Genomic DNA, 24,369 nt, shown 5'->3' on the forward strand with positions numbered 1-24,369 from the left:
AAGAGCCTAGCATCGCTAATGCTAACAACAAAATGCAATACAGCACATATAAGCTAACGTTTGCCCAATTACAAACAATCAGATCACTCTCGGTCAATATTAAGACTTAAGTAAATCAAGTACAGTTTGATTTTCCATTTTATTAGGACATTATGATTGATTTTCCATGTTTTCACCCCCAAAAGCTAACTAACCAATGCCGGCTCTGCTCGGTAAACGATGCCCTCAGCCAGATCTTCTTCCTCTCCCCCTTCAACCAAAATACTGGTGAAGTCAAATGAATGGATGATGGATGATGGAGTTATTTCCTGCTCACCATATGAGTGTTGAGAGTGGGAATATCCACATATTCCCTAGGAAAGTGGAGAAATTCTTTCAGTGTCTCCAGCTTTGTGTAATTTGATTTTTAAATTGATTTTTTTTAAAGACCAAATCAAGTTCAAATAGATTAATATGAAATGGAAAAAAAGATGATAGGACTCATTGAGACTTTCTGTACACTCAGTCGAGTTGAATAATCTTGGTCTTCGCTTTCAATCAGAGAAATAGCTTCAAATTAATATTGACAGTAGCATGCAGCTCCCACGTATACTGTATAGGAAAAGCAAGAAGGCATGTTGGGAGGATTACACTTGTCAATTTTGAGAGGCAATACAGCAAGATACCCCTCGGTAGTACATTCCACGTCCTGCAGGAGAGCTGGATAATTCCACAGAGGCTTCCTACTGCTCTGTAATCCAGCTAACCTTGGCAGCCCAGAGGTCTCATTGTGTAATCCAGTGGCAGATTCAATACAAGAGAAATGCAGCTCTAAAAGCTGAAAGAATGCAAGCAGCACTGCGGAGAGAGAAACATCCTGTACAAAACCGCGCGGGTGCCCCGGAGCGATGAACATGCCACTGCACAGACATCATATTCTGCACACCGGGGCAACGATGTGTTTAAACGATACGACAGGGTCCACGCTCTTGGAAAATTCAATATCATAATAATATGAAACAAAGAGCAAAGAGCATTTTCGGCCGGTCACCTCCTCTGAAAGAACAGTGGGTGGAATGCTAAACCATGCAGCCTCCCTCCACGCGTTTCCCTGCATGAAAAATTCAAGCCCTTGTAAGATGACCCCTCGTGACTGGTTACTAAGCTGCATGATGTAAAGACAACCTTGCACACCCAGAGTGATAAATCCCTGGCATGCTGCACAAATTCATTAATATAAAATCACAAAATCATGTACAAACGTTTGCCTAAACATAAACACACACAGGTCACATCCTGCCTTCAGCATGTAGACGGGTTTAAAGCAAACAAAACAGAGGAAGAATACTGATCGCTTACAGGCAGCGGTTTGGCGACTCCGATTTGGACCTGGCCGAGCTGGGCCCCCTTCAGGGCCTGGACGGCATCTTCCAGACTGGCGTTCTCCAGGTCGGTGCTGTTAACGTACATGAGTCTGTCCCCTGGCAACAGTCTGCCATCCTGCTCTGCCACGCCGTTGGGGACCAGAGAGCGAATCACGATCACCGTCTTGGCAGAGTCCATCGGGTCCTGTGGCGGAAACGGGCCCAAGTAAAGTTCAGTTAGAGGAAGTTTAAAAAAGTAAACTCGCACAGCTTTTAACTTCCAAAGGCGAACACAAGAAATTTAATTTATTTTACTAGAATAAATGTTTGAATTGACCAATTTGTTTTGAGGCTAGGAGGAGAAACAATTAATTTTGACATTTGAAAATACTCAAAAGTATGACAATTTCCATCTGATTGTGGCACTCAATGAGCGATTAGGGTATAAACAATACAGGAAACTCTTTTAAAACTCATACTACTCAAACATATTTATGTCAAATAAGTTATTCATTCAATTCCCACCTGGTAGTCCAAAATACTGAATCCCAGTCCCCCTTCGCCCTTCTCCAGCTCGATATTCTGGATCGCCAGCTCCCACATAGCCAACGGAGATCCTATTGCCTCCTCTGTCACATTATCCTGCTCCGCCGCTCCCCTGTTCACCTCTGAGTCTTCGGCAACCAGTATGCTGCTCAGGTCTATTTCTTTCTGCAGGGGGAAAAGCCCAAAAGGAAAGTGAGGAAGCCATGCTCTAACAGCATGACTTTAACTCCCAAACTATAGGCTGCTACCCTCTTGTTGTGTTCTTGGCTCAGGTTTCTGGCAGTGGGTACAAGGGAAATATCTTTGGGATGGTAGCGCCTTAGTGCATTATCACAGATAAAGCTGGTGGAGATGAAAACCCCCTTCCCCGAAGAGAAGCTGCTTTTGATGTTTCCAACATCGAGCAAAATGTTGCTGGCTACTGCCGCTGAGTTATTACTAGAATTGGTTTTAATAAACATTCAGCCTTCCCCTGCTCATCGCTAAGTCTTAATCCATCATGGTTGGCAATGGAGCGATTGACAGCACAGGCTAAGCTGATAATGGCTGATGGGCTATAAAGGAAGAGGAGGACTGAGATAGTATCGCTCTCCAATCATCATTCCTTTTTCCTATGTGCGGGGGTGAGGAGACATTTTTCATGATGATGCAGGGACTTTCTCACTCTTATATGCATCGTCTGCTGCAATGCTCTGTAAGTTATATCACCTGCATGATTTTAGCACTGAGGGAGATAAGATAACTTACATTTGAACCTTATAACATCAAGATCTTTATCACGGTGGATGTAAACATTTCAAAAGTAATATGTATGATGATGTTCTACCTTCAGTTTGAATGGCGTGGGCAAAGCCTCTGGTTTTGGTTGGACGGCGTCCATGTCAGTCTGCAGGTGAGGGGCGGGTCTACAGCATGTCACATTCACACACAGTGGAAGCTCCTTCAGGATTCGGACTACTTCCTTGTGGGTCTCGCCAATCAGAGAGATGCCGTTGACCTGTGACAGGAAGTGTTTATCTTTAAAGTCGTGTAAAGAGGAAAACTGTTTGAGCTGTGAACTCAATATTGACACAATATTTGTTTAACTGTTCAAGTTGTTGTGGCGATTGTGGAAGTGCACCCAGCAGACACAGAGCAGCATTTACTAGAGGTTACGTTTCTGGCCACCGTACAAATTCAAGTTTAATATTCAGTTTCCTTTTTGCTCTGGTCTGGAGAATGTAGCCTACGCTTGGTTTTTAAATCTCTTTTGATGAAAGTAGCTTCCTGTTGGGGCTGTAAACGAGTGCAGTGAGAATGAGCTGTTAAGTTACAGGCTGTGAATCCAAAACAAAGCACTGAAAGATGGGAGAATGCTCTGTAGAGCTGAGGGGAACTTCAGAGCAGAGGTCTGTTGAATGCGCCGCTGAGGCGACATCAGACTAAATGAGCGCCTGGTTTTCTCTAAAAGAAGAAGAACTGCACATTCATGTCTGTTTAGTTTTTTCAATCACTCTGCCCTACGTCTAAATGTTGCATTTATCCTTTCGATACCTCAACTTAAATCGTGAGGCAATAAGAATTTCTGACACCTTCAACACATGCATGTCTATATATATACACCTGTAACATTCTCAAGTGTCCCATGAGCAACATATTTTGCTTAATATATTTAAACCTCTTTAAATATTTGATACAGTATCAAAAGGTCTCCACTGTTAAGGTGAACACGTAGGCCTACCTCGAGCAGCTCATCTCCATTGAACAGCTTGCCACAGCGACCAACGGGTCCCTCAGGTAGAACAGAGCGGATGTAGTGATGTCCACTGTTGGCTTCCAGGTTGATCCCCAGGCCGCTGTTCTCACTGTACTTCTCCACCTGAGCCACCTGCAGTGGGAACAACAAAACACATCTCAATCAGCGAGTGAACCTTTTCTATCTCTAAATACTCAACATTAATGACTCAATCCACCATTTTTTAAACAACTACATTCCTCCTTGCATTTCTGGAACTTGTTCTGAGCTGTTTACCATTTCCCTTGAACTTAATTTGATGTATGAGAGAGAGAAATTCACTTTGAAAAGGAAACTTACAACAACTTCATTACTCGGACCCAGAATCTCCTCCCACTTCTTCATCAGTCGTTCCTCTTCGAAGGGTGTTAACCTCATCCCTGGGGAAACACAAAAAACAAAATACTTGTTGTTAAAATTCAGCAGAACAACATGAAGGCAAATTTATGATCAAATATTTACGGCCGGCAACGCAACATAAATTCATCACTGTTTCCAAAGTACTTGCGATGTGTTGGAGAGAAGACCCCACATAAAAAAAAAGCTTTTTATCTGTCTCTCTTCAATTTTTACTGCAGTCTGTGAAAATACTAACAGCAGCCATCTCCCTATTTCCTCATGTTGTGTGTTGCTAGTCAGCATGGTCCTGACAACGAGGAACCTTTTATCTGTCAGATGCGCGCGCCCAGTATCTTTCCCGCTGTAAAAAAACCCAGTCCCAGCCTCCTACCATGTTTGTCTTCTGTTAGCTGATCCATGGCTGCGCTGACATCAGATCCTTCACTCTTTGTCTGAAGCGGCTCTTCATCTGCGGTGACTGGAAGCACACGATGAAAAGTGTGACGGACAGAAGCAGGCAGCGGCACAGACACCTGACAGTACAGGCACACGCGCCTACTGGAAAAAGTAATCTGCTCAAAGTAGCGTATACATCAATGCCGAATTGATTTGGAAAAGCAAGCATCTGTTTATCTGTTAATTCCTCCAACATAGCACGAGCATGTCTGACTCACTCATAATCACTGTCCGTCTAGAAGAGGAGCTAATCTCATTTTCCCATTGGTCCACAGAGAATATGCATGTTCTTGATGACAGTCCCGAAACACACCGGCACTTTAAATACATATACAATTATCCTATTACCTTTTGATGCCACTGTTTATGTCTTTGGAGCTGCACACAGCACCGAACATGAAATTACTATTAACTATTGCAGTGCCCATACTAAATAAGTGTGTTACTTAAGTAGTTATTTCTACCTGACCATCTCCCTCACTTACGCGAGGATGGAGAGTAATGTGGCGTTCTCGCTCTATTCTTCTTTTAAATGGCTAAAAGTAATCAATTTTCAGCGATAAATCCCTGTGTTAAATATCTATTTAATATATTAACAATCAAAAACCTTCCATGACAGAATAAATTCACCAGCTACTGGTTATGTGAAGGGACAGTTTCATCATTACATTGTAATTTATAATGTTGACATCAGTTTGGACTGAATTTCATTTGTTTTCATGTGTCTGGAGAATTTTGTGTTTCTGTTTTTAACCATCAGGATTAAAGTGAGTGAAATTTCCAATTTGGAGTCACGGGGAAATTACTCCTGAGTGCGTGGTGAACACTCCTGTCTGAGCCACATATACACAATAAAGGACACTTTTTGTTCCTGACAGGATGATGAGTGACAAAGAATCTCTTTTCCTTCTCTGTCCCTCATTAAAGTCCTCTCACTTTCTATCCTTCCTACCTAGAGCTGGCTCCTCGGCCTCCTTCCTCTCCAGCTCCAGCTCCCTCAGGACGATGGTGGTGGTGGGGATGGTGGTGTAGGACGGCAGGATGGTGACGCTGGGGGTCACGGCGGGGGGGATCTCGTCAGGCCTGAAGCCCCGCCGGATCAGCTGAAGGTGGACTATCTGGCCGGTGTGTTTGAGCACTTCCACGGCCTGCTGGTTGGTGTATCCTTGTATGTTCACTCTGTCGACCTGCAGGGGGCGATCATTCGGGAGCAGGAGGATTAAATCAGGGCAAAAGAGCTTGTTTGACATGGTTGAAATTGAAATAAGATTGATTAGAGCAATTATCAACACCAGCAGGCATACACAGGAACAGAGTGCTGCACATGAGCATTCCCATCTATTTTAGCAGTTCACTTTATTTAGATCACTGAGGGCCGCTTACAACTCCATACATTTAAATAATTCACAGTCAATTAAGTTCCTAATCTGAGTCCTAAAGCACATCATCATTTACACTTAACTGCAAACCTCAATCAAACACACAGAAGGCGCACACACACACACACACACACACACACAAACATATATATCAATGCAACAGAACAAAACAAGTCTCTGTGAGAACGTGAGGAAACGCAGGGCAAAGGTGATTGATGTTTAATAGGATGCAAGACAATCTCACTTCATTCTCAATGTCCTGCAGAAATTCAATTAAAGCTTAATTTCCCATTATGCTAAATTGACACTATTTATTTTATTCGGAGTCACAAGTGCCCAAAAAAAAAAATCCTTTATGAACTTTTAATTGATTGTGAATTATCCCCAAATTATGTATCTCGTAATTCCCCTCCAATGGCTGAATGGGCAAATGTGATGTAATTTATAATTGTGCCACTGCAGACAGGGGAAATTGTAATGGCTACAAAAAGCATGATGGGTGTACTCACGGCGATTATCTGGTCTCCAACGTGAATGCGGCCATCTTGATCTACGGCGCTGTCCTTTGTTATGCTCTTAACGAAAATACCAGAGGGCTCTGAGCAGTCGGAAGAAGACAAAAACATCAAGATGGATGAGGAGAGGAGTCGTGAATCGTGACGTTATAAATACAGACCCAAGGAGAGAAGAAAACAGATGTTCAACCTTAATGGTAGGAGTCAGTGTTAGAGAGGAGGTTGCATAAGTCATAATCATTGATGTGATGAACAAAGTGCATATATGCCTACAGAAAATGCAGAGTTCATTTTAGCAAAGGCAATTCGATATTCAATTTAATTCAATGAACATAACGGGTTATAATAAAATGCTATCTGTGGTGCCATTATGTTGTGGCCGACGACTGGTTTTTTTTAAAGCAAATAGATTAAAGCGGAATTGTATTTTGAAATTAATTTAGAAGTGCATGAATTGTGTGTGCACATAAGAGCTAAAAACACCACCCCGACATTACCATATAAAGTTGTTGTCGTCAAAGTGTTAGCGAACAGTTATTATATCTATTAGAGCGACATTAGCAGCCACAAGTTCTGTGTCTCTCCATTTGATAAAAATAAGTCTAATATTCACTCTTTTTAGTTCTGTTTGAACTACTTTTCAATAACGGCTTTATCAGATCAGTTTTGCTAAAAGTTACAGCCACAAGTTGAAAAAGTGCTGATAAGAGGCAGGTCTAAAAACCAAAAGAATAAACTACAAGATAAAAAAATACACTATAGACAGTTAGATGAAAAAAAAACATAGACTTGTCCATGTTAGTAATTGGGACATAGACCAAACTTAAAAGTACTTTTTCTTTCTCTAAGATGGTTATATTTGGTAGTTCTTATCGGACTGATGTTTGATTATTATGTATATATTATATTATTATAGATATTTTGTTTTATGTCTGAATAGTGGGAAGAAGTGGAGACGTATCATCCATCTTTATTTACAATGGATAAAATTGGGTTTGTAAGACACAAGCAACCTCTTACACATTACGCATCTTGTCCATTTGATTTTTATGCTCGAAAAAGCATTGATTAGCGCATCTTTAGTGAAGCACAGGCGTGATTAAACATCAACATGACATTTTAATTTGTTAAATGATCATTGATCGAAAGAAGGTAATCTGCCACTCCTCACCTAAATTCTTATCCCCAACGTAGCCAGCGATAGTGATCCCCAGTCCCTGGGTGTTCTTGGTGAGGCTCACATCGAACGCTTCACTCTCCTCGTCCTCGTAGCCCTGTGAGAAGATTAACGGTCAGCATCAACTAAACAAATAAAAGTAAATGATAATTCATTTGACAACAGTGGGAAAATACAAACGGTGACACATAACTCATCCGACGTCCCACATGGTCACCAAAATACATTTTCCAACCTTGATGAACGAGCGCTCTGAACCTGTCAGCCATAAGAAAATAAAAAAAACACCAGCTAACGTGCGCCATCAAAAGGATATAACGTTCGTCATTCATTCAGTGACTCGCAGAAATTCATTCATGTTTAGGGTAGAGAGCTGAGTGTAGCCATAAAAAGTGCTGTTTCTGAGGCAGTAAAGCAGCATCTGCTCTCGAATGAGTGAGTCACAGGTGATGTAGCCTGCAATATTCTTTAATTTCATATATCCAGAGCTGCCGAGAGGTAAGAAAAGGTAAAAGAAATTGAGATGAAAGAGCTGAACTTTAGGTCTGATATGTTGCAGAACTCTGAATGCGCGCTTGCATATGATAATCAGTCATCCTGTTTTGTTACAGAGAAACTGCTTCACTCTGGAGATACTGCGGATGATAAAATCAATTTGAAAGTGAGGACGCTTCCTTATTGTCAGGATTTGTGTCAGATCACAGCACCGCTCTCACCTGTTGTTCATTGACAGTGGGGAGCACCACTGGCATGACGGCCGAGGCCGAGGCGCTCTCCTCCACGGGGCCCCTGGTGACCACCAGCTTCACCCGATTGCCACACTGCCTGAGGACCTGCGCCACCTGTTCGCTGCCCATGCCGTGGAGGTCAGTGTCTCCGATTCTCAGGATGTGGTCCCCACTGCGCAGGCGACCGTCCTGAGGTAGAGAGCGTATTATTTTCTGTCTGAGTCTGTGTCGCATCAGTAGGAATCAAACCCAGTCAAACAAAACACAAGGTGACAGTTAATTCTGTGCTAGCTTGCAATTAACTCATGTACCCAGCTGAAAAGAGTCACCTCAAAGTGTAAACTACAAGAAAATGTCTCTTTTCTGTAGTCACTGTACAAACAACACTTCAAAGTGCTTAAGCCTCCCAGTCCCCAAAGAAAGTCGAGATGCATCAATGCAATCACCTGATCAGCTATGCCTCCAGGAAGGATGGTTTTGACGATGACCCCGGTGGTCTTGCCTCCCACGATACCGAATCCGAGGCCAGTGCCATCGTTGACCAGCTCAATTGTCTCGACGTGCTGCAACTGGGTAAAGTGAAAAGGAAGAAAGAGTGAGACGAGGCAAAGAAAACTGTGAGAACTTAACGTAGGAACAAAGTGTTTCAGTTATTATGAATTTGGCTTTGGATATGTAAAGCAGATAGTACTTTTATATAGCACGCCTTGATTTTCTTTGATGATTGTCTGCCTTTGAATCTAGTATTCACACTGTACTGCCGTGTAGGACTGAGCTGCTTCTATGTGTCTTTGTTCAGTTGTGTCTGTGCAGAAGTTTATGACGAACTGTTCCTGCGTGACTTCAGGTCTTCACTTAGAAGTCTGCTCAGACTGTGAACCCAGTGTTGAGTGTATTCATACCGTGCTGGAGTTGGCCGACAGCGTGCTGGCGGCGGAGGGTGTGCGGGACACCACGGGACTGGCCAGCTGCGGTATCGGTCCTCTGGCCACTGTGAGCTGCACCCTCTCTGAGGCGCTCTGCAGGATGGCTATGGCCTGCTGGTGGGTCACTGTCTGGTCCAGGGGCTGACCATTGATGGACAAGATCTGGTCGGCTTCTTTGAGCTTCCCATCACTGTGTGGGGAACAAGTAGAGTGGGCGATTTAGATAAGGGCATAGTGTAGTACATGTTGTCTGAACCTGGAGAACCTGTAAGATTTTCACTGTGTCTGATAGTGTTCATTTCTCTCAAACTGCAATGTATAGGTTCAAATTTTAGTTCATGTTCATATTTCAATCAAGTAAAGTCTGGAGATGTTTTGAAGTTGTGAAAATAATAGCTTCCACATTTATAATGTTTAATTTGAGGAAAACATCAGCAAATAACATTCTAAGCGAAACAGACGTATCTTATTCTGTACTTCGAATTCAACAGCTAGCTAAATGTTGAACCCTTGCAGTGACATGATTTGACTCCGTCTTAAAAAAAAAATCGATGTTCGTGTTCTCATGTCCCTTTGGGCTAGAGGGGTAGTCTGAGAGGGCATACCTCCACCAACACATGTATTGAGATCAGATACCACGTACACAGATTTCTTTTCACAAACTGCTTAATATTTAACCTGCTCATACATACTTGCACTCTATGTATGCCTGATTTCTTTTCATAAAGATCTCTGTTAAAGAAAGTGAGATTGGTTCTGTAAATTTTGCACAAGCCCCCTGAATAACAAACAAACGCAGATGGTGACATAACCGAACTGGTGGAGGTAATAACTGCAGGTCGATTCTTACCAGTGAGCCACGCTTCCCAGTTGAATTTCCTGGATGAAGATGCCGAGCTCGCCGCGGTTCTCGCTCTTCAGACCCACCACGCTGAAGCCCAGACCTCCCGACACTGGCTTCTGCAGCTCCACATGACTCACGTAGCGCCCCTGTGTCATTCACACACACACACACACACGTTGGGCCCTTGCTGATTCATTATAGCATCAAAGCCCACAGGCAACCTTTAGAAGTCTATTTGAAGTGCCTCAAGAGGGGAGAGCCCTGTCTATAGTGTGAGCTTCTCATTTTTCACTGTCTTCAGATATTTAGCTTGAGTTGAAATACTTATCTGCTATCTACCCGTTTGTGTTTGTCAGATAAAATGAGCAAAAACTAAAATAAAAAATGTGGTTATAAATCTACTAGGACGGAAACAATAGACTTACGGCATTATATCATTCAATAATGGTGGATTTTCAGTTGCTTATACCTGTGCCATGGACTGGATGATGTGCTCAAACTCTTCAGACGGTGTCTTTCCATCAGTGTGTGCAGCATCAGATGCATCTGAGCAGGAGACGTGGCTTCCATTGGGCTTCGCTGCTGTGAGTTGATCAATAGTGTCACTGCCTCGTGATGACGGGAGACTCCCCTGGAAACATAAAGACAAACCAGACATGTGGTGACTGATGCTGCACTTTGGCGGATTATTCTAAAAATGCATTTTCAAAACCATGGAAGAAGATCAAATAGAAATCAAACCGAGAAAGACACTGGACCCTTCATTGAAATAGCTAAATGTCAGGTTTGCGGTTTGAACGCTACAGATTAGAATTTCTGATGGTGCACACAGCAGGAGTTTAATCCATCCAAAGACGGACGTTCAAACAAAACCCCCTCATGGACATTTATCAAGTTTAATTTTAGACACCAAAACCCTGAATTGGGGATGTCTTGACACCACTGGGATGACAGATAGTTTGTTGTCCCGCCATGATAAGCAGGATCTGTGGCGGCCTAATCCTTTGGACGGAGATAATGGCACTTAGCTGATGTTCCAACAATGACGAGGCTCCAAACACAATATTTCTGTCATGGTGCAGGAAAAGCGTCACCGGCCATCTGGATGCCTTAATGCGCTCGGGTTTTTAATTACTGCAATGACTTTACTTCTGTGACAGATGAACTACATGAATGCGTCAACTGCCTGAAACTGAGTTTTTCCCAATTTCATTAGCCAAAGGCCGTAATGTTTACGGCCATCTGAATTGGATTGGATTCATATAGTCATGTCCATGCACAGTGATAATTTCATAAACAATGTATTTGGCGTGACGAGCAGAGACTGTCCTTGTGAACTTGTGTGTGTGCACGAGGAAGTTGACTGTGCAACTTTCGGAGTTCAGTACAGTAAAACTCGTTATCAGAAACTGAATTCCATTGGACAGGACACATTAGTGCTGCAGGGTGCAAACAAAACCCTATGGGCTGGGCTAAGTTAGCGTAGCATGCTGCTAAGTTGCTGTCCTCATGCATAAGCTTTGTTAGCTGGGGCCTTGCTAAGAGGATTAAAGTTCCAGTTTGGTTCTTGCACATTTAAGAAATTGTTTCTGCCCCACTTCACGCCGTGGCAGTGGCCTCTTTCTCACTGGAGAGAGGGGCCTTGTCGCCATAGCGACATGGGCTGAGCTAGGCCTAACTGGCGGAGCCAGACGACGGACAGTGGGTGTGTGTGCGTTTATGTGTCTGGCTCTTGTGTAACAACAAAACACAAAATACACACTTTCTCCAAATTGTTTCTGCTTGAGGGGGCTAAACACGTTCTGCTGGGTTTGGAAACCCTATAAACACACACACTCACAAACAAATATTATTGTGACCTATATATATGAAAACCTACAAAGTTTATATGCGTGTGTTGTAGTTTATGAAAACCATTGTTGCAATGTGGAAGGAGTCCATTTAAAGGTCTGTAGGGACTTTACAATGGATGGCTCCTTGATAAACCTTGCTTAGTAAAAACACACACACACACACACACAGAAACGTAGCCCTTTTGCAACAAGCTAAATTGCCAGCACACACAAATGCCAGCAGGGCTTTTATAATCTAAATTCCACCAGGAGTAAAAAGCTCCAACATCCCTGCCTCCCACTGCATAGCTGAAATATTTTCGTCTCTCTTTCTCAAACGCTTATCCCGGCCCCTTCCCACTGTGACTTAAGAGCTCTTTCCTTCCACTCAAATGTTCCAATTCTCAAAGGGGAGAATCAGCTCGAGAAAGAGTTTCTGACTTAGGCCAACTATCTTTGCTCATGTATCCATATTATATCTGGCTCTTATCTGGCTCTGAATCCTGGCAGCAATTTGGCCACAGCAGCAACACTGCTGGGGATGGGGGGGGGGGGGGGCTGGAAGAAATGAATGTGAGTGGGAGGGGGGGCGACTTGACATGAGTCACATACTGAATCAGAAAGGTCGCCCAGGAAACAGGTAAAGCAGGAATTTAAATTCCACCTTTTTTCCAACAACACTATGATTATCATACGGCAACTGACAATAGACGGCTGCACTTCTGTCTCTGAACTATAAACTTTATATGCCTGAAGACACACTAATCTATTGATTCATAATGTTGCTCGGACAAACTGAGCAAAACACATGGACAATGATGATAAGTTGATGATACCCCCCCCCCCCCCGCCCCCCCGTCCTTCTGCTTCAATCCCCCCTAAACCAATATAATGATGAAAACAGGCAAATCAGCTCTTATTTCTCATCAAACGTGGCTATTTCTGTTTATATTACTTGTGTTCTAGCAAAGTATGATGCACCCATCTGGCAGTGTTTATTCTCATACAATAATAATGCAGAACTTTAAATGACAATAATTTTGTTAACCTCTTTATGACCTTCCATGGTGCTTCAGCATTCTGGGAACCGAGCGGTATTTTTGTCACTTTCATCCTAATTTATCGTGTCCGCAGCTCTGCACGCCCAGTTAAGCTTATGAAAGTAAATAATGTTTTATATGAACTCAAAACTTATACCGTTCAGAGCCTTAACACAGACGCTTGGACCTTGGTGTGTAGTTTACCTGCTCTCTGATGTGCTGGACCGATTTCTGCAGGGCCAGGATCTGGTGGAAGAGGGGGCTCTGGAGCACGGACTTGAGCAGGCTGAGCTTCTCCTCGGCGGGCACCTCGCCTCGCTCCTTCAGTTTGGCCTGGAGACGCTCCACCGCCTGCAAGGCACGCTGTGTGTCTGCAAGCCGTCAAATAGTTCGGTGACAGCGCCAGGCCCGGAGTGAAGGAGTGGATGCAGGGGAGAGGGAGAGATAGAGGTGGAGAGAGGTGAGGAGACGGGGGGGTTTTATCAGTGCGGGGCAGAGATAGTGAGACAGGGAAGGGTGTGTGGAAATGACCTCATCTATTGGGTTAAATACTCTCGTTTAATTTTACCTTCATATGCTTGTTAATACTATATAGTTATGCATAACCAGTTGTATTTGTTTAACAATGCGCTCAACAGACCTTACGGTATTGAAACCACATCAGGTTTTTTACACCTGAGAAGAAAAAGTTAGATTTTCAACAAAGTGTTTGTTTCCAGAATAGCAAAGTCTCCTGTTTATGTCTTTAGGGTCAATTGTAGGTTGGACAGGAGCATAGAGAGGATATCAAAGGGTGGGGGGGATAAAAGAACCATAGCCCGCAACAGTTTGCTTGCTGGACCCTGCATAAGCCGCACAATCGAGCAACTCCGGGGAGGCTTGTTAGTGAGTTTGGGCCAGCGCAACGTCATCTGGAAAAAAAATCAAGCAATTTCCCTGGCTCACCGACTGAGACTAACACCTAATAGGGCGTGCACAAGGTCCAAAGCACTTTTTTTGGCGCTGAGATGCATTGTTGTCTGAACAACCGCTGTAAACAAGCCAAAAAAACGCTTGACCCTCGGTAGTTGGATTTTTTTTTTTTGGGGGGGGGGGTCCAGTGCAGGTAGCTGTAACGCTGTCAGTGCTCTCGCCTCAGTGTGCATAATGAGCAGACGCACCACAACTGCGACATGGTTGTGCAGCTGTTTGCATTTGTGTGTGTTCCAAGATATGTAATAGAGCATATGGAGGGCAAAATTTGTACTCGTCAAAACTCTAATTTAATTTTAGTCCGATTCAACAATTAATTCTGCGCGGTTTCTTTGAATGTGGATATTTAAGCCCCACTTCACATTATAACTCGAGTATTATGCCCCATTACCTGAACCTGACCGCAGACTGACTGCACACGATAAACACGCCAGTCTTGAGAGTCGCCACAGATTGCAGCTTAAAAGAAAGAAGCTCGCGGCACCAATTTGGCTCCGTTTGCTGACAGTTGGACAAATAAACCTCAACGGGCGCAAACAAACAATCAAATATATGGCAACATTATCAGATATGGCAACATCGAGCAGCGCACGAGCCCTTCAACTGAATCCAGGGCCTCTTACGCTGGTTGAGAAAACACACAGCAGCAGCCAAACGTGGGATGCGGAGCCAGCAGAAGACGGACATCCAACTGGCTCGACCAAAACCCCATTTCTAAAAAGTGCTCCGTTTTAAAAAATGAAATTGAAAATGAATGAGATGCACAGTACGTGTGCAGCAGCAATATTCAACTCTGAGTCTTATTTATCGTGGTCGTTATGAATCTGAATCTTAATGGTACCGAAGTCTGAATTATGTTATCGTGACAAGACGAGACACTAAAGCTGATTCAGTTCGATTAGGGGCAGAAGTCAGGCAAGAAAAATAAACGTTTGATAGATATGCACTGATTATAAACCGTTATTTATATTAGAAATTTCCCGAACATGCATTTAAATCCATAATCAGGTGTCACTGCCAAAAAACAAATATAAAAAAAAATAACTTACCCATTGTTTCAATCATTTTTAAATCTCAACCGATTTTTCTCCTTTCACAGCAATTTCACACTCCCCCCCTTTCTTCAAGGCCTGCGAAAGAACAACGCAACAGGTTATGATTGTGTCTCAATCAGAGAACTGTATGTGACATCAGGACACAGAGTCAGTCGTATCAATACAAACAGGAAGTCAGAGCAGGAAATGCTCCCCTGAACCCGACCTCTTACACATTCTCTATCCAAAAGGTCAACATGAAAGAGAAAATGGATTTATTTCCTTTGTGTCTGACCCATATTTATCTCAGGGAGAATGGTTCACCCCCCAAAAAAACCTCACAGAGTAACCATTGTGCTGCAGAACTGTTTGATACTTTTTACTGAGTCACAGGCGAGAGGTGCCAGGTCTCCTCACAAGCACACATCTACTGTAGGCTCTTTCTTTCTTTATAATTGACTAATTGCTATTATAGATTGATTAACAACTGCTAATTTACATTCTTGGGACTTTATTCAACACACTGTGGCATTTGTTTAAATTAATGCAGAACAGATCTGAATATGAATACACGTTGCAATCTCACCATATTTGCCTCTACCAAGGAGTTTATGTTTTCGTCTGCGCCCTTTTAGTTCTATCTGAAATTCTCAAATGTTGGATTATCAATAATCACATTCAGTCAAACGACCTCATCAGTTATTTTGAAACTGGTACAACACCCTTCTTACACCATTATTACACTCTCTACCTCGTTTTACCTTCGACGAGGAGGTTATGTTTTCATCTGCGTTTGTTTGTATGTTAGTTCGCAGAATTACACAAAAACTGCGAGATGGGGCGTTGTTCAACATTTCTCAGAGAATAATTCACGGATAATATTATTCAAGCATTTTTAGGGGACTGAAATTAGTGTGTGAGATTTGGTGCAGTTCAAAACAAAGGTTCAGGTATTTCTTCTACTGAGTGCTCTAGTTTACGTTGCTCAATATATATGTATTACTTTATCTAGATATCAGTATTACTCATGACCTGCAGTAATTCAAAATGCTGCTTTATAATACATTAACAGCAGCTAGACCACATACAGACAAACACGTTGCTCTCAAAATGCATGAGTGTTTAACAGGCTGCTTAAAACAGAAAAAAGGACACGTGGTAAAGAAGCTTGCTGCATTCATACACCCCACCCTCAAAGCCTAAAGAGAACATATGAACGTGGTTATGTCTTTATCCTGCACTCATGTGTTTATCAGTGCGATGGCTGTCAGCTCCCATCTCAGGGACATCATACTTGAGTTTATAAGTGGCTCTGTAACAAGCATCACATCACTCAGGGAGACATTACACGATTAAAGGAGATTGGTAAGATAATTAAAGGCCCGATACCGGCTCTTAGAATAGCCACGACACTTGTGGCAGATAGGATCGCCACAGCGGCGGTTTGTTTAGGGTCGTTTCATTTGCTTCGTCAACTGTGTGTGTGCGCGCAACTGTCAAAGTGAAGAATCAGCTTTGGCAATACAGTATATTGCATCTGTCATAAATAGTGTAGATTGTGTTTTGATTAGCGGACACATTTTCTGCACGGCTAACTTGCTGCATGATAAGATAACAGATTATCTTTAGTGCTACTGCAACACTGTCTACCAACACCAAGGAGGTAATGTTGTCAACCTTCTTTTTTTATAGTTGGTATGTTTGTTTCTCTGCATCTATGCAAGATTACGGAAAAATATTGTGATGTTTTCCAGCATATTCACCTCTTGCCCCAAGGAATAATTAATGGATATTGATGGGGAGGGGGGGGGAGCTTGATTGAATTAAAGGGGACATGCGATCTGTCTTACTAGTCATTTAATTAACTGTATGGCCACCATACAACATGCAATATGAATCTGTAAGTTCAGATTTATATTGCTAATAATAATAATAATAACAATGATAATAAAACATGTTACTGTGCCTTTCGAGACACCTTACAAGATGTAAAAAATACACATTCCTCTAATATTCTAATATGGTCTTTTAATTAGTTTATCTCTATAGGCTCCTCAGTTGTGTGTGATGCTTTCAGGGACACGGGGACCACTGTGATTTCTAGTATCGGCAATGTATTGTAAATGTTTCTCCTGCTCCGATAAACAAGAGGAGAAGTGATTCGCACCTTTAGGAAAACATAACCAGAGGCTTGTAATGTTTCACAATCCTTCAAGGGATAGTTCACCCAAAAATGAAAATTCACTCATTATCTACTCACCACTATGTCGATGGAGGGGTGGGGGGGGGGGTGTATGAGTCCCAAAAATACTTTGGGGGTTTTAGGGGTAAACAGCGTCGCAGCCAAATCCGGTACAATTGAAGTAACTGGTGACCACCGCTGTTTTCCTCGAACCGCCCAAGCTCAAGCCTCTATGCTCTCACCCAAGGGGCACGTGACGACAATCAGCGAGAACTCGCGATAGCTATGCAGCGATGCTACAGAACTAGCGACGCTACTATGACTTATCGCGAGCTCTCGCTGATCTCGCCTCGCGCGCCCTTGGACGAGAGCTTGTGCGATGTGTACGTTGGACTGTGAACGGCTGCAGGTTGAGGATAAGGGACATTTAGGCTAAAAACACGGTGTGAATGACGGGATGTGAATGTCGGAGCTTACGGACACGTGGACGACACCACGGGAGGCATTAAATGTTTCTTTTCCATTGTTTTTTTTTTTACATTTGAAGACGTGGTCACCATTTACTTTAAATGTACTGGATTTGGCTGCAACGCTGTTTACCCCTGAAACGCCAACAGTGTTTTGTGGACTCACACACTCCCCCACCACCACCACCACCACCACCACCACCCCTCCATCGGCACAGTGCTGAGTAGATAAGGAGTGCATTTTCATTTTGGGGTGAACTTCCCCTTTAAGAAATCAATCATCAGATCTCCAAGTGGACTTTGAGCTGGAAACACAGCAGCTATAAAAACAACACATCATGACAACTTGTTACTTAGCAAAACACCAGGTTGCATATTTACTAAAACACCAGGTCTGATGCTGTGTACGTGTTAATAGCTGCAGCACAAGTGTGTGTGTGTGTGTGTGTGTGTGTGTGTGTGTGTGTGTGTGTGTGTGTGTGTGTGTGTGTGTGTGTGTGTGTGTGTGTGTGTGTGTGTGTGTGTGTGTGTGTGTGTGTGTGTATAGTTAGTAAATCCAGTCAGTGTTTTTGATTCTAGTCTCCAAAGCACTCGGGACAATCCGCTTTTCTCAACTCCTCCTCCTCCTCCTCCTCCTCCTTCTTCTTCTTCTTCCTCCACATCCATGGAGCCTGAACGCAACAGGCTTCCCACAGACACACAAGTTAACACACCACCGCTGCTTTTAGGGTAAAAAGAAACAACAACACAAACGCCCACGGTGTCTATTCACAAGTTCCCATTAAAAAAAAGTGCTTCCCACCGGAGGAGAAGCCCGTGTTCCTCTGCTCTGTGACCCGACAACAGGCGTCTGTCTGCGGGTGTTTTCCTCACACTAGCGGCCGCGCAGCGAACAAAGACGAGTATTAGCTTTTTAAAGAAACAAGTTATCGCACATGAGTGTTCAGGAGCCTTTCACAAAGAAAAGCCGTCAGTAAATATCACTTACATTCAGCGGGGGAGCCTCTACTTTTCCCCCGGCGGGCAGACGGTGTCCCGGCCTCAGCCTGTGTTGTCCCGCGGCTAACGGCGCTCAGACCGGGGCTTAAAGATGGGGCGTAGCGTCACCAGAGTGTAACCCGATCCTCTGTGGACATGTCCGGCTCAGCCGCGACTGAAGCGCCGCTTGCTGGCTGCACCCCGCACCCAGGGCTGGAGGTCAAAGCCCCGGATCAGGACCTCCAGGGTGACACAGGCAAAATATACAAGAACTAAAAAACCACTGGCGATTCTAGAGTCTACTGGGGCCCCAAGAAAAAAGTCCCAAGGGGGGGGGGCCTCAAACTGTTCATCATCATAATATGAATATAAATAATCTTAGGAAGTTTCAACTTTTTTAAATTTCAACTTTTCCCCCTTACAACATCCAAAATAAACAAAAACCAAGAACGTTAAAACCGTCAAATTTTCAAAATATGAATATAAAGGACTATAAAAACCGGAAAAGACCAAGTGATTTTAAAATGAGCCCCTCTGCTAGACTGGGCCTCAAGTCTGCAAAACAAAGAATGAGCCAGATGTTATTTTAATTACATTTTGTAAACTCTTAACAGATAATTACTAAAAGTAAAATATTTATGGAGCCTGGGACTGTGTTACTGTGCTCCGCTGCTAATCCAGCCATGAACCTGAGAGGAATCTGTATCAGTCTCAAGAGCAGACCCACACTTAATAAAACTACTAAAAAGTCCCTGTGTTTATATAATAATATATAACAGAGGTGATTCACAGTAAAGTTTCTCAGGAGGATATCATCTTTTTACGATGGTCTGTGAAACAAATCTTTAAAATATTAAGGGCACAGATCCAAGGCAGTAGAGTTGGGCCCCTTCAATTATTAAAATCCTGAGTAAAATAACAAAGCAAAAAGTAACACTGTTATTATTGCATTAGAGTCGCACGTAGAAAAAACAAACAGAGATGAGTTCATCATTACAAACATCGCTGCAGGGGATTCATTCTTGGCAGGATTGACACAAACACAAATGTAAAGGTTCACGTTTCATCAGGGTTTTCACTGTTTCACTGTCGTTTCTACAGCTAAAGTAATGAGTAATTTATGAACAGAGTTATTCTTGGTGAATCGGGCAACACTGCTGTGAGAGAACAGCGTTGTTCATCCTGCTAATGAAACATGAATGAGTGCAACAAACATTTAGTTTATCTGGCACGTGCGCACACAAGCAAGACATCGTTAGCACACTCCTACACAAACAGTGAAGGCTGAGGCTGTATGTGAAGTCATGACAGATCCCCAGCAGTGAAGGCAAAGCATCTCCATCGCCCCCTGGTGGCTGGCTGCAGTATAGGTCTTAAATCCCGTCTCCTCCATGTTAGTGGATGAGGCATGAACCAAATCAGAAAGTCAGAGTACACGTCACACTGATGTATATCCGGGTGGTATTTTGGGTTATTTGATGATATAAAGATGGGCCGTCCGTCTTTATATACAGTCTATAGCTGAGACCCACACATTTTAACGTTAAACATTCATATGCACTAAAAGATACATGTTTTTAATTTGATAAAAAGTAGAGAGTAAAGTATTTTTAGGCCCAGGAAGCACCTTGGGAAAGGACAACATTCTCTGCGTGTCCTGCTCAGAGGATTATACACTATTTCTGTCCGCAATGCTCCACGCTTATCAAATTCGATATGAGCCGTTACTCGAAATGAAATGTTTCAAACGCCCTCTGGGGCAGAAGCTGTTGACTCATGACTCATATCTAACAAAACCAAAACATGAACACAGTGATTATTTGTGCCGGTTTTCCCCCCGTCGTCAAGGACACAGAACTGTGTCGAAGGTGTTGTGTGGCCAAGTTGTTGATCAAGTTTTGCCTTATGCCCTCACTGTTACCAACTCAAGGACCCTGTTGCCGTCATGGATCGAAACCTCAGGGGGAAGGCAGGAAGGAGCAGGGTCACGCAGTAAGAAGTCATTTCAGCAAGAAGTAGGGGGATGAAAGCTGCTTTCAGGAAGCTGATACTGACTAAATCCCCCCTCACCATTTATATCTTTACTTCTGCCTTTCCTCTTATCCACCCTGTAACTCCCCTCTTACTCTGACAATAAGCCACTTTTATGTGGGAGGTCTGACTCAGCCAAACACCGAAAAAGAAGAGATTGAAACAAGAGAGAAGAGAAGAGTGGAGGGAGAAAATACATCTCAGCTCAGTGCTCGGCAGCTTCAGCGTTTTGTATTTTTGTACCTGCCTATTACAGGCCTTCAGCAGCCTTTGTCTGGTAATTGGATTCAAATCTTTATTATGTGTTTTCATTCATTTGGTTTTTTTTTTACTCTAGCCTACTTACTCATACTTGCTTGGGTTTCATTTCATTTGTTCATTTCATTTAACCATTTGAAATAGTCCAGCTCGGTTTAGTTAAAGCTGAGGATGAATAGGTTCATTCAGTGCAAAAAAATATTTGCGAGGACGGGAATTAAAATGTACTTAACGGGCAAATGCATTTTCCTCTCGATTCATTAAGGGCGAGCGAAAACCAAGGTGAGATGTTTAATCAAGGCGTCTTTGTATGATTCTATAATTTCTAGATTTGTGAAGGTAGCTTGCAATACAATGTTCAAATAAAACTCAATACACTGTACTTTCTGTGGCAATAAACCAACTAGCACCATTGGTTATGTTTGCTTCAAGCGGACACACTAGGTCTATAGATAGATGGCGTAAAGCACTGCATGTCAGTCAAATTCCCACTTGAGCTTAAACTGTACAATTAAATGTGGAGATTAATAGCGAGGTTATTCACGGTCGCAATAATTTAGCAATAAAATGACACCACTCACACACACACACAGGATGTCAGTACCTGAACCTAAACACACATTTGCTCTTCAAGGAACTCACTTCCAGATCCCGTGCTTCAATGGGAAAGCTGCTAAGTGTGTGAAGTCATACGGTGTAATAAAGAAATGCCCTGAAGGGTTCGCAAATTCAATCACGGAGTCCTATTGGCAGACTGAAAGCTGGCATTGTCTGCCAGCCTTGATTTATTGCCAGTAGAGCCATCAACATTGAAATAGCCTTTCAAATTATAACATCCCACAAGATGTAAAAAAAAAACAGCTCAGAGAAAGAGTCAGGGCATAGTGATTTTATTTCACACAAAGTATGCTGGAATAAAAACGCAGGTAGTAGTACGTCCTTTATAAATCTTTTCTTTAATCCTTATTCCACTTTGCGACTTGAATTTTACAGTAATTTACAAGACGGCTAGTAAATACGCAGCTGTGGGGGTCGATGGTAGTAAATGGCACACGACAGTAAAGATAAAGCAAAGATTTTGAGAATGCAAGAGTTGGATGATGCTGATCCTAGAGGGAATTCTAGCTTCGTGTCAGTAGGTCATTGGGGGTCATAAAATTGAAAATTGAAAAATTTGTCCTGATATGGCTGTAAAGGAAAAGGTCACACGGGTCAAAGCTAATCAATAGCTCCGTTCCTGTTGGCAATGTGAATGCGCAAATAAAATTTAATGCCAATCCCGTGGACCCTCTCTGACAGCTCATGCTGCCTCCAGTAATTATGATGTGGAGGGGCGCGCTGGAGGAGAAGGCACGGGGTCACCGGCATCAATTGGCTCGTGCCTCCTGGAGGCGTGCATGTGCAAACCAAATACTGTACCCAGCCAAACCTTAAAAATCTAAATCAACTGTTTACAATTTTGATAGAGTACTGAACTATAACAGTCAGATTTTGAACAATCGTCGCTGTGACAAGAATAAATCATTACAGGTATAATTTGACTTTTTAAATTGTTCCATGTCCCAACTATTAACATAGAGGAGATGGGATTTGTGACCTTTACTGCAGCCAGCCACCAGGTGGCGACCACAGCCTTGGAGGAAAAGATCCTAGTTGGTTAATTATAACACAATGTAGCACCAAAATGAAAATTTGACCAAAATAAAGATTCTTGCAAATCCTCCTGAAGGGAACATTTGATTTGATTAATTTATTTGCACAATCACGCAACACAGTGGCAATACAATAACAAAGATAGAAAAATAAAAACTGTCCGACACATCATCCTGCAGCCTTTTTCAACAGTTGAGCACCAAGTTTTCATGTAACTAATGTGATGGAAATTCATCTTGAGATTTGAAATAATGAAATTCTCAGACTGGAGTTGCCTTTGAGTCTTTATAATAGTAAACTCTGCAGAGGTTACACAACAAGCACGGGTGCTCAAAATGGAACTGGCCGCAAGTTCACAAAAGCCAGAACTTATACAAAGAGGCGTTACATAGAACATAATATGAAAAAAAGACATGAAAGACATGAGATCATCATCTGTGCCTGTCCGTCCGCTGTAGCAGTTGGAAGAAAAACATCACCAAATAAGGGCATGCACCCTGTTGATCAAGGTCATAGCAGTGAGACACCACCAAGTAAGGGTTCCATCCTGTCAGGTAGACAGTATCACAGCAGTGAGACACCTGGTCAGGGGGATTTCCAATACCTTAGACACTGGTCAGTTGAATTTTCCACTACACTAACTTTTTACAATACTAATAAGCTTGAAGGTGCATATGCAGACTCTCCACAGAGTGTGTGTTAAATGATGGTTGTTGTTGTTTTAATGGTCTTAATGGTAGGTTAGCCCTTTTGTACAGTTTGCCATCTGATGCCTAGTAATTGCATATTTTTAGGCTGTCTTCAATACTTTATCGGAGTTTTACACAGTGGTAGAAATAAATGTCAGCTTGTTTGTGTCTTTAATCATATGTTTCTGTAGCTGTGAACTGACGGCCTGACAACACTTTGGAGCCCTGCTTGAATTTAATTACTTTGTTATTATAATTTTCGGGTAATTATTAGGGGAAGCTTGTGGAAAGAAGGCATTTTGGACGTTTTAAAAGTTACAGCAACATAATGTGGCTCTCATACGACCAACATCTGGTTAGTTTCAGCTGTTTTGGTCGACATTTTCCAAACTTTAAAAGACAGCATCTCAAATATTCATGGGTGCTTCTAACTACGGAGGAAGTGACTGTCATGCTTTGTGTGACAGGGTGGAAATTAGTGCATCTTGTCAGGAATTGCTGAGATATCTGTCCGCTTGTTAACTGATCTTCCATGTAGTGATACGCATGATCACTTCTTTATTGTTGGATATCCAGTCAGCCGAATTTAGAGCTGATAAAGACACAATTAATTAATGCAGGGATGTTCCAGACAGCATTGCAACTCTGCAAATGTGTGTTTGTTGTCTCAACAGATATATAAAGACCTCATTAATTCTAGTATTTGATCAGCTTTCCATCACTGTGTTTTTGATTTGGATTATTCACTGCATGAATACACTTATGGAGACAAACAAACAGATCAGACTTCGGCACCTTTTTCTTTGTCTCAGCAGATAATGGCTTAAATTTGTTGTGGAAAACTTGTGACCCAAAGACACACATCCAGCAATGTCATGTTGTTTGCCATCTAAATGTAAGCAGAATATTTACTGTCCTTCTAGGTCCATTTTGGTCTCCACCACCTCCTGAGGGGGAACATCTGGCTACTTAAACTGGTGAATGCACCACTAACCAGCGAGCTGACTGTAGTTGCTCACCTCATCTGTTGCCTGCTTCTAGGTAAGTAGCTCACCATCAATTTTTAGACATTTCAACAGCTGCCTTCTGTGCTGTAAGATATTTTTTTCCTGCAAAAGCAGAGAAAGTTTGCCTCGACTCCACACACTTAACTAATAATAGAAAGTCTACAATGTGTAAAAGTCGATGCATTGGCCTGAACTACTA

General features: G+C 42.6%; 1 protein-coding gene across 6 annotated transcripts in view; it reads right to left on the minus strand.

The window, feature by feature from the left end:
* The window catches only part of LOC117779379 (multiple PDZ domain protein), a 41,838-nt gene extending 23,166 nt beyond the window's left edge, over nt 1-18,672 (minus strand). For 5 of the 6 annotated variants that reach the window (XM_034615526.1, XM_034615524.1, XM_034615523.1 and 2 more), the window contains exons 1-18: nt 18,543-18,672; nt 14,921-15,001; nt 13,104-13,270; nt 10,497-10,658; nt 10,034-10,173; nt 9,160-9,373; nt 8,704-8,826; nt 8,246-8,446; nt 7,524-7,626; nt 6,347-6,435; nt 5,411-5,645; nt 4,394-4,480; nt 3,964-4,043; nt 3,610-3,756; nt 2,716-2,886; nt 1,869-2,054; nt 1,339-1,548; nt 195-353 (exon numbers count right to left, since the gene is read on the minus strand). In XM_034615526.1, the coding sequence (XP_034471417.1) occupies nt 195-353; nt 1,339-1,548; nt 1,869-2,054; nt 2,716-2,886; nt 3,610-3,756; nt 3,964-4,043; nt 4,394-4,480; nt 5,411-5,645; nt 6,347-6,435; nt 7,524-7,626; nt 8,246-8,446; nt 8,704-8,826; nt 9,160-9,373; nt 10,034-10,173; nt 10,497-10,658; nt 13,104-13,270; nt 14,921-14,936 (2,490 nt within the window). In that variant the 5' untranslated portion in view covers nt 14,937-15,001; nt 18,543-18,672. The remainder of the gene's footprint in view (nt 1-194; nt 354-1,338; nt 1,549-1,868; nt 2,055-2,715; nt 2,887-3,609; nt 3,757-3,963; nt 4,044-4,393; nt 4,481-5,410; nt 5,646-6,346; nt 6,436-7,523; nt 7,627-8,245; nt 8,447-8,703; nt 8,827-9,159; nt 9,374-10,033; nt 10,174-10,496; nt 10,659-13,103; nt 13,271-14,920; nt 15,002-18,542) is intronic. The other variant, XM_034615525.1, reaches the window with a different exon arrangement.
* Nucleotides 18,673-24,369: the final 5,697 nt, after the last annotated feature.

The sequence above is a fragment of the Hippoglossus hippoglossus genome, chromosome 18, assembly GCF_009819705.1.
Source record: "Hippoglossus hippoglossus isolate fHipHip1 chromosome 18, fHipHip1.pri, whole genome shotgun sequence".
Lineage (NCBI taxonomy): Eukaryota > Metazoa > Chordata > Actinopteri > Pleuronectiformes > Pleuronectidae > Hippoglossus > Hippoglossus hippoglossus.